The sequence below is a fragment of the Chenopodium quinoa genome, unplaced genomic scaffold, assembly GCF_001683475.1.
Source record: "Chenopodium quinoa cultivar QQ74 unplaced genomic scaffold, ASM168347v1, whole genome shotgun sequence".
Classification (NCBI taxonomy): domain Eukaryota; kingdom Viridiplantae; phylum Streptophyta; class Magnoliopsida; order Caryophyllales; family Amaranthaceae; genus Chenopodium; species Chenopodium quinoa.
Genome location: NW_018743197.1, coordinates 4,757,421 through 4,772,629, shown reverse-complemented (window position 1 = coordinate 4,772,629; position 15,209 = coordinate 4,757,421). Strand labels below are relative to the sequence as shown.

The window sequence follows — 15,209 nt, the reverse complement described above, 5'->3', positions numbered from 1 at the left end:
TTGACAAAATCTTATGAATAATTATACTCTTACATTTTGTTAACTCTTATGTTTTTTTTATGCTGTATTTTATTTTATTTTATTTTTATTTTATTTTCTTATTTTCTTCTTATTTTCATTTTCTCTTTCTTTCTTTTTTCATTTTCCCTTCGATTTTCACTTTCCTTTTCATGTCCTCTTTTATTTGTTCCTTTTTGTTATTTTTTCGAGGGGGGTAAGTCGGGAACCCTTTCCCTCCCTTGTGAAAATTTTCGCTTTACTTAAAAAAAAACCATGGAAACAAAAGAAAAATAATGACATATAAAATGTGTGTCATATGTACAAAAAATATATATACAAAGAGATATGTACATATGTTTCCAAAAAAAAGAATATAACTACAAAGGAAGTCAGGATGCTCGACGACTCCCAGACAGCTGTTGTACATTCTGCAAAATCTAAACAAAGATTAATACACAAAACAATGTAATAACTTTGGTAAAAGAAAAAGAAATAAATTTACCGCGACCATCCAAAGATTATGACATGATAAAGCCATGAGGGCTCTCCGATAAGAAGCTCGGAAAGCACTATTGTCCTCACCATGCCGTTCACGGTCTCTCGCGGTGCCTTTTCAAAATACAAGGACAGTTAACAAACAAACGTATATGAAAAAAATATAAAAACAAATACATACTGTAGACACCCATTTGTGTCTCCCCAAAACCAAACCCAGTGATGAATACCTTTCTCGTCGAATCATAATCGAATGAAGTGAAAGTGTGGAAAGTCTAATGTTGCGGTTAGTTTTTATTAAAATCTCTCTTTCTGTTTTCGAAAACTTGCTCTATTTTATGAAAATAGACAATTCAGTTTAGTTTGATCCATAACAAGGGTCCAATAATAGTATATTTGGATAGGGCTCGAAAAGAGCTTTCCAAGATATATTATAAGCCCAATTCCGATGAATAGTGAGGAAGTTATAGCAAAATTACTAAACAGGGTCCGGTTTGGTTCTTATATGCGGCCCAATGATCTAGAGAAGGGCTATTATGAATTATCATTCCTAATGAATTTAGGATTGATTATAGTCTTCTAGAATCTTCTAGAAGGTTCTTTGAATCCTAATGGGATTAGGATTGATAATTATGTTTTATGAGTTTTATTTAGTGTAAAAGAAGTGTTTTATGTGAAATTACTATTTTACCCTTCAAACGAACTTTTAAGACTTGATTTTATGAAAAAGTAGAAAATGCGTGGAAAAACCTTCTACATCGTCAAACGACAGGTTTTCGCCTGGCGACAGATCCTGTTGTTGGCGACAGAGGCGTGTTTTATTCCTTTTCGAACTCTGATTCTTTTTATCAATTCCGGACTATTTCAGTATAAGTAGCGTCCTTAGACCTCCGGTTTTAATCATCAAATCTCATCAAGAATTTCTTGATTCTCTCTCTCTTTCTAAACCAATCCTTTTTAAACAAAATTCAGCATTCAAAAGATCTAGACACACCTAGCCAAATTCGAAGTTGCCTTCGCCCTAGACGTGAAAGGTTTGGTATTTCTAAGGGTTTGGTCCCAAATCTCTATTTCAATTATTTAATTTAATTATTTTGATATTTTATTTTTTTTGAAGTTACTAACGTGTGTATTTTGTTATTAGAAAGAGGTACGAGGCATCCAAGTAAGTGCGCTAATAACTTTATTGATGTTATGATATAGAAATCATGTTTAGTTTGTTATTATGATTCCTAGTATCATGTTAGGATGCTTTTCTTAGTATGATGTTTAGGGTAAGAATAAGTTTCTTAATTATGTCAATTATGATTTCTATGATGCTTCCTATTGTCTTTCCTAATAGCATGTTAGTATTATGTTAGGGTTAAAGCTTTGATTTTTATATATGTTTAGTGACATGCTAGGGTTTGCTATTAATAATCTTGTTAGTATCATGCCTAGGATCTTGCTATTATATGCTTTAACAAAATTAATTTGATTATTATTATCTCGGTGATATTTTTATTATGATGATTATTATTATGTTGCTTGATTTTTTATTGCTTGATGACACCTTTTATGCATGTTTAAAGGGAATTTGTACTTGTAATCACGCTTAATAAGATAATTAATAATCTTGTTTTGGGTTAATTTTATTATAATTCAAGTGATCGCCAATAATAGATTTATTTGTGCATTAATATTAAACCAACATAGATTAAACTGGTTTAGGGTTAATCTATTGATTGCATGTTAGTCAAAAAGCGCGCATGAATACGAGAAGAATAAAGTAGAGGCCTATTAATAGGGCAAGTTTAATCTCTTTTAGGTTAGATTTGTACCTTCATCCCCGAACTTCCAGTCTTGATTCCAGACCTATTGGAGTTAACGATCTCTTGGATCGTTAAGGGGTGTAACCTTTACCATGTGAACAGTTTACAAGTTCCTAAAACTTGTTGGCGACTCTTTTGCTCTACCTTCCTTCCCTTTGGACGCGACCAAGCTTAAGTATATGATCACAGTGGGGTTCAAGTTTGAAATATTCCCTATAGTTTTTGGCGACTCCAGTGGGGAGGATTTCAATTGCAATTCGGGAAATTTATTTCGGCAATGATTTAGAATGAGTGGATGAGACTCGAAAAGTTCTAAGTATTTCATGTGCGTAATTTTGATTAACATTATTTCCATATGCATAAAAAAATTTCTCATTGAAAATACCATATGTAATGAGTAAAAAACATAGGATTTTTACACGTAGGAAATTTGAGAAATATCTTTCACAACTAGAATCAAAATAACACTTCAAAAATTGGAAAATTCTAAGAACACAGAAAACTGCTGAGGCTTGTAGGAACTAGCGTCTAGAAAACAGAGCCTGTCGCCAATGATATGGCTATGTCACTTGTCGACAACATTGTCGTCTAGCGACAGGGCTTATATTCTAGTGACGAACTGTGTTGTCTGGCGCCGTGTTCTTCTAATATCGAGCCACAAACCTTCCTTCTTATTTTGACTAGTTCTAGCATTGTTGGTTCGATTCTACTTCCTGATTGAGTTTTTCTCTCTTTTTTGAAACCCATATGTTTTCTACATATGGACATAACCCTCTAGGAATTAATGCTCCATCTACCTGATTGAACGCTCTGAGCAAAAAAAGGTACATCTGAGAATGTTGAATTCACCAAACCATGGAAGCGAGTTTAACTCGCGGGGTCCCATCCACACGCGCCAACCCTTCCAAAGGTAAGGCTTCCGCGCGGTGTATCTGGAATCATAACCATGGACCCTCTTTGACTAACACATATCCTAAACTTTAGAGAACTAGAGCCATGGTTAAGTTGCAAACTCATTGCATCATATTGTGCCTACTTGACTACTTGTGCATTATTTGTTGTGCATACTCTATGTGTTTTTCCTAACCATTTGTTTGACTTGTGTTTAAGCCTAAATAACTAATTAATGACTAAAAGTACTTTGCCTAATTAATTAATTAATTAATTTCAGTAATTAAAGTTTAATAAGTTAATCAAAACTAACTTAGTACAACTTTAGGCCTGTCCCCGTAGAGTAGAAATACTGAACGCAGTCCCAAATTAATGTTCCAGTAATGGCGCAAAAATATGGGCTGCAGCGCCGAACGCTGCTGTGAAACGTCGTGGGACAATCTGTCGTCTGGCGTTGTATTGCAGTATGCGGCGACAATCCTGTTGCTTTGGCGACAGTTTAGTATTTTCCTCGAGTCATCACGACGAGTCTATTTAAACAGTTTATCAATCAATTTTGTTATTTTATTCTTGGCAGTAACCATATTTAGTCCTTAATTGAGTCTAAACACTTAGTCCCATGGTCATACACAAGAGTTAAAGCATGTCTCTTGCACTCACAAATAAAGCACACACTAAAATGAATGTAAACTTTGACCATGTCTAGAGAGTCTTTGTAGGCGCGTGTATTCTGTCATGTTTTTAGGTGGGTAAGTCGGATATTAATCCTCCAATTAAAAAAACACTTGTTTGAACCCATATACTTGATTCCCAAAAATATGCCCCTATTTTCGCCTATTTTTGCTTTTTTCTTTTTCTTTATAAACCTGTAAAGTCAAAGTTAATTTGAGTCAAGTCATTTAAACAAATAAAATAGTTTAATTTACAGCACGTGGTCAAGAAAGGAAGGGCGTTTAATCAAGGACAACCTTTTCGTTCAAGTACAACTTTTTTATAAACCAGTCAATCAGAAAAGAAAAGCTAAGAAGATAATGGCGAGTCAAGAAGAAGTAAATGAGCTTAAGAAGCAAATGGCTAGCGTTACTGACGTGCTAAGCACTTTAACCATCCAAAACAATGACCCTGTGAAGCAACAATAAATGGAGTTTATGCAAGAGAGCTTGAGCAAAATATCTAATGACTACAGGTTCCAGGGCATTAGTTCGCAAGGGGTCTCGGTGGACAAGGAGCTTTTTCTGCAGATGTTCAATGCCAACGACATCCCAAAATTCATGGCTATAGGCAACCATTATTTCCATTTAAAAGCCTTTGAGACTATAATGAATATTAAAGGGATTGATAGGAAGGTCTTTCATTCTTTATTTTCTTTATCTCTTGAAACCGTTTGTCAACAACGGTTCTTTTCCCTTGACAAAGAGAAAAACTCTACTTGGGATTCTATTGTAAATGCTTTCATTAATAGATATAAATGTAATATTCAAGTTGAAACTGATCATAGAGAACTTGAAATGCTTAAGCAAAAAGAGAATGAAGGCTTCATTTCTTTCTTTAATAAATGGAGAGAAACTTCTGCTAGGATGATTGAATTACCAAGTGAAAAAGAATCTATGAAAATGTTCATTAAGAACCTCCAAGAAAAGTACTCTAAGCATCTTAAGTTCCAAAACAACTTGCATACCTTTAAGGTCCTCTATGATATTGGAATTAACATTGAAGATGACCTTGCTAAACAAAAAAATGCTAATAATAATAACTCCAATAGTGGATGGAAAGGTAAGAAGAACGACAATCCTTCTTCTTCCAAAACCACCCACTCAAATAATGTTAGCACCTTTAATTTGAGTGAAGTCCTTGCTATGAATAACCAGGGATAAAAGAAACCATTTAGGAGGAACTTTACTGCTATTGGTATGAGTTACGACAACGTATTCAATCGATTACATGAAAAAGGTCTTATAACTCCAATGGACCATTCGGGGATCCACCTGTTGAAAAAAGGACGGCTAACTGGAATCCCAACGCACATTGCAAGTATCATCAAGGCAGGGGCCATCTCACTGAAAATTGTTGGAAGCTTAAGGAAGCCATAAAAGATTTAATTGAGAGCAATAAGCTTCCATTGCCCCCTACAAGCAAGAAGCCAAGTCTCAATAATGCGCCACTTTCTGATTCTTTGGCTATCTTTGATGAGGAAGACCATGTTGATCCTTCATCCCTCATCAAACCAGTTGAAGAAATTCATGCTATCGAAGAAGAGGAGGAAACCTTTTTCACTGCCATGAGTGATTTCCCTCCCAGAAAAGAACCTGCAACGAGGGAAGAAGTATGGATTTTCATACGATCAATGTGGGAGGGAATAAACTTGTTACGTGAAGGTATTGAATTTGCAAAGAAACAAGAAAAGGTGGTTCAAAATAAACACGTCAAAGTTCCACCTATGGAGAGGTAACTATTTTCTCCCCAAGTAATTGATACGCCCAAGAGGAGTAACAAAGCTTACACTCCAATTGGGACATCTATGATAACATGTTCAAAATGCTCTAAATGCTCTCCGAGAGTGGTAAGATTGAACCTCTCGAACCGAGAATTGTTTTAAATTTAAAGATTTAATTAAAAAGCTGATTGATAAAAAGAAGCTAGTCCAAATTCCAAGAGAACAAGATATTACCATCAATGGGGTTTGGGACAGCGATGATGAAGACGTCTATCTTAAGGATATGGAGGAACCTCCACTTTCAGTTATATATCTAGTAAGTGATTTTTAAGATGAAGAAGATTCACCTATAAACGTCCTCACAAGATCTGGGAGAATGCAACCTCCCATCACCACACAACCTAATCCTGCCATGCAACAAGTTCCCATACCGATTATAGAAGACAACAATGTTGTCAAGCAATTTAAGAAGACCAAGGTCGAGATGAATGTATGGAAACTTCTAGCCACATCCCGAGAACATAGGTTCACAGTAATGAACGCCTTGGACAAAATAGGGATAGACACTGAAACCACTCTTGAGGGGTTGGCTACATTTCTCACGAGTGATCTCCCTAGTCCCATCAACCTGATCACCTTTTCTGACAAGGATTTACCTCCGGAAGGTAAGAAGTACTACAAGGCTCTAAACCTCACAGTAGTCACCCAGAGAATGAATGTCCCAATGACTCTTGTAGATAATGGATCGGCAGTCAATGTTTGTCCACTTAGAACTGCGAGGATGTTAGGAATAAGGGATGAAGATTTAACCCCGTCAACACATGGAATAAGAGCCTACGACAATACTCGTCGCCAAGATCTTGGAAAGATTACCATGAATGCAACGGCGGGAGCAATAGAACATGCCACTACCTTCCAAGTAGTGGATATTAAAGCTTCTTTTAACTTGTTGTTGGGACGCCCTTGGCTTAATGACCTTAAGGTCGTCTCTTCAATTCTTGACCAACTTAAAATGTACTACCCATAATTACTTTAGTAGGACACTTAAGAGAACTATGTTTGGCCTGATTCTTTAGGAAAGGATACGTAGTCAACCCTTTACAGGGTGCAGCCACTTTAATTTTGCAAATCTCGCATCCCAGCATAAATAAAAATTCGACGCAGCGTCAGCGCAATAGAAAAAAGTATGTCGCCGGACGTTAGACTGCAGTGCAAGGCGACAAATCCTGTAGCCTAGCGACAAAAAGCAACGTCTGGCGACAGACTTTTAATCGCGACGCCGATTTTCAGCGAACATTTGGTCAAATTTCGGTGTATTTCGGAAAATTTTCGACTTCCGTACTCTAGAAATTTCCCGGAAAATAATTTAAGTTTTTTCATTGCTTTAATAAATTAAATGTAAAAATTGATTTAATTAAAAAGTTGAAATTGTATTAATAAATAAAAATTACATTACTGATGGAATTTAAATTAATGCTTAATAAAATAAATTGACTTAAAAATTAAGCTAGTCTAATAAATTGAAAGTTAAGCAACGCTTCAATATTTCTTCTCTTTCTTTGTTCTTTTCCAATTCTTTTCTGTGTCTTCTTCATCATCCAAGACTTTATCTAGTAGGCATCCATTGGAGGACTGTAGACACCTAAAAATGTCTCCCCAAACCAAACCCGATGATGAACAACATTTCACCACCGTTATTGGTCGGGTTGAGTACTTAATCTTGGAGTGCTTAAATCCATATTTCCATTTCATAGATCCAACCCTACTCCTATCCCATTTACCTAACCCATAACTTATTTTCCTCTTTTCGTGCCTTTAAACCCAAAATAATTCATTTCGTGTCCTTTAAAATCATTCATTTTGTGTCCTTTTTATAAAAACGTTTAGTCAAGTTTATTTTGGTCCATTATCTGGCCTAGGTTCGATGATTGAATAATTGGATGGGTTTGAAAAGAGCTTTCCAACGATATATTATTAGCCCAAATTCAATTTATAATGAATAAGTTATGGCTAAAATATTAAGCCGAGCCCAAACCGAACCTAAGCCCACCTTACCTACAACCGAATGATCATGTGGAGGGTCCAAATTATTTAATCCCATTTCTAAAAAAATTAGGATTAATTAGAAACTTCTATAAGTATCTAAAGATCTTAATTATCTGTAGGGAATATTTCAAGCGCTAATCCCCTAGCTTGAACCCCACTGTGATCATACACTAAAGTACGGTGGCGTCCAAAAGGGAAGAAGATAGAGCAAAAGAGTCACCAATAAATTTGTTTAGGAACTTGTAAACCGTTCATAGGGTGAAGATTACACCCCTTAATGATCCAAGAGATCGTCAACTCCATAAGGTCTTGAACCAAATAAGGTTCGGGGATGAAGGTAAAAATCCAACCTAAAAGAGATTGAACCTGCCCTAATAATAGGCCTCTACTTTATTCTGATCGTATTCATGTGCGCTTTCTGACTAACATGCAATCAATAGGTTTGACCCTAAACCTGTTTATCTATGTTGGTTGAATTTAATGCACAAATAAACTATTATTGGCGATCACTTGAATTATAATCAAATTAACCCTAAACAAGATTATTAATTATCTTATTAAGCGTGATTACAAGTACAAATTCCCTTTAAACATGCATAAAAGGTGTGATCAAGCAATAAAAATAAATATCAAGCAACACAATATATAATCATAATAATAATTATTATAACAATAACAATTATAATCATAATAATAATCATAATAAAAATCATAAAAATCATGATCATGAATCATAATTAAAATAATCATATCAACGTTAAAGCATAATACTAGCAAGATCCTAGGCATGATACTAACAAGATTAATAACAAAACCTAGCATGTCACTAAACAATAAAAATCAAATATTTAACCCTAACATGGTACTAACAATCATAACTATTAGGAAGAACATAAAAGGCATCGTAACAATCATATTTAATATTAAAATTACCCTAGACATAATACTAGGAATCATAATAACAACTAAACATGATTTCTACATCATAACATCAATAAAAACCATTAAAGCACTTACTTTGATGCCTCGTACCTCTTTCTAATAAAAAAATACACACGTTAGTAACTTCAAGGAAAATAATAATTAAAACAATTAAATTAAATAATAGAAAGAGAGATTTGGGACCAAACCCTCAGAAATTAAACCTTTCACGTCTAGGGCGAAGGCAACTTCGAATATGGCTAGGTGTATCTAGATCTAATGAATACAGAATTTTTTATTTGAGAGAAGCTAGTTTAGAAAAGAGAGAGAGAGAGAGAGAGAGAGAGAGTAATCAAGAGAACCTTGACGAGAGTTGGTGAATTGAAACGGAGTTTTTACGACGTTATTTATAAAGAAAATCAGCCAAAAAGATAAAATATCAAAACAGAGTTCTGGCGCAGATAAAACCTGATTAGCGCCAACGCTGGCTATTGGCGCTAGACGCAGCGCCAGGCGATACAGCTGGCGTTTGGCGCTGATTCAGAAAATTTACGCGTTTTCTTAAAATTAGATAAAAATTGCCATACAGGAGGATAAAATCGTACTTTCTTCAAATCTTCTCTTTGATTTTAATTAAAACTCTGAAAAGTCAACTAAAGTCAATTTATCAATCCTAATTGAATTAGGAATGAAAAGAACCTTCTAGAAGAATCTAGAAGACTAAAACCATTCCTAATTGCATTAGGAATGATAAATCTATATTAGGCCCTCCCCTAGATCATTGGGCCGCATATAAGGCTCAAACCGGGCCTAGTTTAGTAAATTGGCCATGACTTCCTTAATATTCATCGGAATTGGGCTTATAATATATCGTTGGAAAGCTCTTGTCAAGCCCCATCCAACTACACTATTATCGGACCCATATCATGGACCAACCAAACTGGATTGGATATTTTCTTAAAATAAGTTTTCAAAAACAGAGAGAAGAGAAAAGAAATTAAAACTATCCGCAACACTAGACTTTCAACATTTTCACTTCATTCGATTATGATTCGATGCGAAAGGTACTCATCACCGGGTTTGGTTTTGGGGAGACACAAATGGGTGTCTACAGATGCCCCCACTTTGACTGAGTTTGCAGAAACACATGTTTCGAAAACAAAAGTCAAAGTATCGATAGGGATGAAGAACTATTCAGAACGTTCGGCATTGATAATTTTCTACGTCCAAGGGAATACTATCGAAGATTGCTTTGCCTGAAACAATCCCCTTCCACATTGATAATATTCCACTTCCAAGGGAATACTATCGAAGACAATTTCGCTTGAAATCACCTTCAGTTGTTTGTGACAACTCTCCACAATCTAGGGAATGACGTCGAAGATATCCTCGCTTGAAGCCATCCTCATTTGTTGCGATAATTTTCCAAAGAAATTACCGAAGATCTCCGCATGTCGATCCTTTAAAGCTCGCTTCAACTTTGCTTCCGCTATGCCTGTATGTCGACGCTTTTGTTGCTCTTGAACCTGTACGTCAATGCCTTTTCCAAATGAACCACTATGTTTGTGCCTTCTGTTAATGAGCCACTGCTTAGGCGCTTTAAGCTAAGTGAGATGATCTTTCGTCAGGTAGATCACTTTGTGTAATCAAGCCGATTACAAAAAATCGTGTCAAATTGCTTAGAGGGGCTAACAGGCATACCAAGGAACCCAAAATATATTGCAAAAAGGTAGAACAACCTCCCTGAGTGGCTGAGGGTCCTGGTGAGAAATGGCCTTAGCGCCAGGCGCTGGGATTGGCGTCAGGCGCCAAGCCTAATTTTTGACGCCAAGGTCTAGCGCTTGGTGCCAGAACGGGATATTCCTTAAATACCCCTTTCTTCTTCATTTTCTTTGTTGCTTGTCGCGGAAGTTGCTCGAAAATCTTCAGAATTTCATTTGCTTCGTTCTTGCTCGTTTCTCAACCAAATTTGCTCAAATTTATTGCAAATCAAAGCTCTTTTCATCCATTTTCCCGATCTATGTAAGTTTTCTTTGAACTCACACCGGTTTTTATGAATTTTGCACATGTTTATATTCGAATTTCATGAAATTTCAAAACATAGAATGCTTAATTCTCTTTATTTGTCAAATTTTATGCCATTAAATTGCTTGATTATGTTTATATATTGCCTTGGGAGTAATTTTAGACTTGTTTGACTCAATTTGGTGAAGAAATGAACGAATTGCAATTGTTGGACCTCTTGAGGTCGAGAATACAATGTGGCCCGTTCTTGATGTTTTTACTAGCGATTCTTGTCCAATTTGTCACAATAATTACTATAGTATTGCAAGAAATTGTTTGATTATTTGAAAAATGTCGTTATGCTCAATTTGAATTTGTGCTCTATTTTAGTACTACATACTCTATTTTTTGCGAACATAGTATCATGCGGCTAGGCAAACCATAGATACTATAGAACCTTAATTTAAGATAATTCTGCACAACGTAGCATGGCTAGACAACGAGGCTCTGGTTCACAGTCCCGAGACGCTCGACGGGAGCATGAGCCCGTTGAGGACGACGCCGCACCGTCCACTTTGTTTGGTCGACTCCTCGAGTGGGATGAGCGGACCTTATTCTTTTCTCCCGTCCACCATGTTTTTGAGAGGGTGAGACGGGGCATCACCGTTGGGACGACGCGCTTCGGTTATGACGGTTTAGGCGATCTATACAAGATGTACATCGCCAGAGATGTTGAGACGAGACTCTTATGGGAGTCTTGCGGTCTTGCTGCGTTGTTTGAGACCTCCGAGGAAATGGTTGCCTCCAGTAGGGGTCACCATGTAGTGCGTGCTTTGGTAGAGTTCTTCTGGGAAACCACCAACACTTTCCACTTTCCCTGGGGTGAGATGATGGTCACTCCTACCGACTTCAGTCTCATTAGAGGACTGGAGTTTAGCTCCATGCCACTGCCGCTCGAGAGCGGGATTTACGTCTTTTCCCCTGAGGTCGAGGAGCTATTGGGGCCGATTACTATTCGGGCTCGAGCTAAGGTAGAGTCGTTTAAGTTCAGTGCTAGGGGGATTCGCCGCTCGACTCTGGCAGCGGCTTTTGATGATGATGCGACCACCCGAGAGCAGCAGGTGCGCATCTTTGCGCTTATTTTTTTTAGGGACGTTGTCTCCTGACAAGGGTAGTAGGGCGCTGCTTCACTACCTTCCTACCGTCCGCGATCTACATCGGATCAGGACTTACGATTGGGCCAGCTTGGCCAATGCTGATTTCATTCGAGCGATGAGGGACTCGTGTCGACACTAGTCCTTTGGGACTAATTTTTCTCTGTTCAGCTTTTGGAGGGTCGTATAGGTAAACATTATTCCCTATAAAGTTTAGCTCTACATTTTAGTTAGCACTTGCTGATAATTTTAACTCCTTGTAGATCTGGTTCTACGAGTACTTCCCTTCTGCTGCACCGGCGAGACCGTCGCCACGCAGGTTTCTAGTGAGTGCTTCTTGGGGCAGCTGCCGTGTGGGGATGTCCACTACGTATGTCCGAAATTGGATCATCGCGGTATGATTCTTTTCTTATTTTCCATTTTGTGATGTTTTAGATAGATTCTCGCATGGTTGACGTTCTTTGCAGGAGCCTGAGGTGCTGTACCAGCCGTGGGATGACTTTGCGGTCCCTGGGTTAGCCGCGCTGTATTCCGCTGAGCGTTGCTATTTCCCGGGGACTTATGTACCGATCGCATACCTTGGAGAGAGGGTTGCTAGACAGCATTCCTCCGATATTTTTGTCGTTCCTGCTCCTCCACCACGTCACATGTTTGACGCCGCGAGGTTGTTGAGCATGTTAGAGGGAGCTGGTACCCCTTGGCGATCTTGCACGATCCCTGGGCGATGCCATGCGGAGGAGCTACTGCCGTTGTTAGCTCCAGTTCCTGTACCGGCTGAAGATGTGGCGGTATGATTTTTCAGCTCTTATCTTTCGTGAAGTAGCCCCCAAGTAATGCTTCGTTGACTTGGTTTTTGCTTTATTAGGACGATGCTGCTGAGTTCGTGCCACCCCATATGTCTATCCATTACCAGGGGACATACAGGCCGATTGAGGAGATCATTCCTCCGGCTCCTTAGGACGAGCGCTTCGTAGAGCGGTCGATTCCTCGCCACCAGTCTCGGGTAAGCTTATTTATTTGCAACTTCCGTCCATATATATTATGCATGTTTACTGACTTATTTCTTTGACAATTCTCGCGCAAGGTGGTTTCGGCGATGGCACGATGTATAGATGCCTTCCAGAGCCAGCTTTTCCGGATGAGGAACGTGGCTACCTACCGTCGGGACGACGCCGTTCAGGACTTAGTCATTCTTTCATATGTCTTTGCACTACCGCTTCGATTTTGCCTTGTTTCTGATTTTTATTCTTTTTGTAAGGTCAGCCTATTGCTTCTCGTACCCGCACGAGACCTGAGATGCGGAGGGATCTGACGAGGTCTACCTCGAGGCGTCGCCGCACTACTTCACGAGGTAGAGGCGGTCGCTCTGAGGCAGCCCGTGCTGATGTGGCAGAGGGCTCGGGTTCTTTCTCTTAAGGTGCTCATGATGTGCCGGTAGATCAGGGAGAGGCTACCTCGTCTCTTAGAGGTGGTGGGATGTACGAGGTTGGCTCGTCATCGCAGCAGCCTCCGCAGCCTTAGCCTTAGGTTGATCTCGGGTGGGCTGGTCCCACGTTGAGCTTTCCTCCTCCCGCGGAGACTGGAGCTGACACTAGTGCTGGAGCTGGAGTAGGTGGAGAAGTTAGTCCTCGTACGGCGGATTTTTTTGCGATGATGGGTTTACCTCCCCCAGCACCGTAGTTTGTACCTGTGCTTTTTATTATTTATTTAACTTTGTATAGAACTTTGCCTTTTAGTTAGACTCATTTTTTAGACATATTTTGTATATACATACTATTATTAGTTTATTTTATTTATCATGTTTTTTTTCATTTTTTACTATTATCACTATGTGCATGTTTGTGTGTGCAAGAAAGTGTGACAAATAATTTGCGCAAAAATTCTGTCATTTTTATTATTGATGGAGGGTATCCGACTTTCTTCCCAAAAAGAAAAAAATGAAAAAAGGAAAAGTCAAATAAAAACTTGGGTTTATAAAAACTTGGAAATTAACCTAAATAAAATCCAAAAAAGAAGAATATAATTATTATAATAGCTAGGATAATTTGCAAATTACCACCCAAAAATAGTATCAATTCTAAATAACCACCTTATTAAAATTTTATTTTAAATTACCACCCATTCAATTAAAAAAGCGCTCAGATTACCACCCATTTTGTTTTTCCGGTGGAATTTTCGTCAGTGGGCCCCACTTTTTTTATTTTTTTCCTTTTTTTCCTTCTATTTTCTGGCTTTCTCACTCTCTCTCCCCGATTTTTCACTCTTCTTCTTCCTACCTTCTTTCTTTCTTCATGCTCAAATTAAACATAATTATCATCACAAGGCACAACCCTCCCCAAATACTTCTTAACTAAATCAGGATACTCCCTTATCGCCTCCGAAATCGAGCAAAAGATCACCCCCGATTTCTCTAATGTCTTCCTATGTGTAGTCGCAATCGAAACACTATCAAGAACAGCATCAACAGCCACATTTCTATCACTAACATTAGCTAAACGATTCCTTTCATTCAAAGGCACACCCAATTTATCAAAGCTATTCAAAGTGGGTTTTTTCTTAGGTGCAGAATAATAACATAAATCCTGAAAATTAATTGGTGGGTATCGATTATCTGACCATTTCGGTTCAACCATCTTCAAAAATTTACGATATGAACTCAATCGAAACTCAAGCATCCAATCAGGTTCTTCCTTTAGGGCAGAAATTAACTTAACTGTTTCTTCAGATAACCCTTTTGGAATCGTAAAAGAATCAATTTTTTCACTAAAACCCCATTTATACTCCCTTTTAAGGAATCTTTGAAGTGGGTCATCTTCATTTTTAGGAATTAAAGCAGGAGAAATAGATTTATTACCTGGTTCAGTAGTATTTGTTGCGCTTGAATCGTACCCAATTTCAGCTCTGATTTTTGTGAGATTTGGGAATCTGGGTTTTAGGGTATTGGGATTTTGATGAATTAAGGTCGATGATGGTGGGTCGCAAGAGGGTTGGAGAGAGAAACGAGAGATGGTGTTTGCTAGTAGAGATGCCATGGCTGAATTTTTTTTTTCTGCAGAATGAATAATTATCGAAGAAGATGAAGTTTTTGAGTGGAAGTAATTTTAGGAGAAAATCTAAATTTCTAGTAATGGTAATTTAAAATAAAATTTTAATTGGGTGAAAAATGTGTGAAAATCTAAAATAAAACTTATGTTTAATTTGAGCATGAAGAAAGAAAGAAGGTAGGAAGAAGAAGAGTGAAAAATCAGGGAGAGAGAGTGAGAAAGCCAGAAAATAGAAGAAAAAAAAGGAAAAAAATAAAAAAAAAAGTGGGGCCCACTGACGGAAATTCCACCGGAAAAATAAAATGGGTGGTAATCTGAGCGTTTTTTTAATTTAATGGGTGGTAATTTAAAATAAAATTTTAATTGGGTGGTTATTTAGAAATTGATACTATTTTTGGGTGGTAATTTG

The 15,209-nt window shown here is 37.7% G+C and overlaps 1 protein-coding gene across 3 annotated transcripts; it reads right to left on the bottom strand.

The window, feature by feature from the left end:
• Positions 1–306: 306 nt before the first annotated feature.
• On the bottom strand, positions 307–14,972 carry LOC110733217. Of its 3 annotated transcripts, XM_021913232.1 has the most exons (4): positions 14,611–14,972; positions 8,695–8,715; positions 503–609; positions 313–428 (listed from the first exon to the last, which is right to left on the bottom strand). In XM_021913232.1, exons 1-4 carry the CDS (start codon positions 14,786–14,788, stop codon positions 390–392), a joined length of 345 nt encoding a protein of 114 aa, XP_021768924.1. In that variant the 5' UTR covers positions 14,789–14,972; the 3' UTR covers positions 313–389. The 3 variants fall into 3 exon arrangements, 2 of the variants coding, with proteins under 2 accessions (XP_021768923.1, XP_021768924.1); XM_021913231.1 differs by having other exon boundaries at positions 309–609; XR_002513615.1 differs by lacking the exon at positions 8,695–8,715 and having other exon boundaries at positions 307–609.
• Positions 14,973–15,209: the final 237 nt, after the last annotated feature.

Coding starts and splice junctions, on each gene's coding strand:
- LOC110733217 (XM_021913231.1), bottom strand. CDS start 14,788: ATGGCATCTCTACTAGCAAACACCATCTCTCGTTTCTCTCTCCAACCC. Junction 8,716..14,610: donor AACAAATACTACTGAACCAG/GTAATAAATCTA, acceptor TTTTTTTATTAG/AAAGAGGTACGAGGCATCAA. Junction 610..8,694: donor AAGAGGTACGAGGCATCAAA/GTAAGTGCTTTA, acceptor TATTTTGAAAAG/GCACCGCGAGAGACCGTGAA.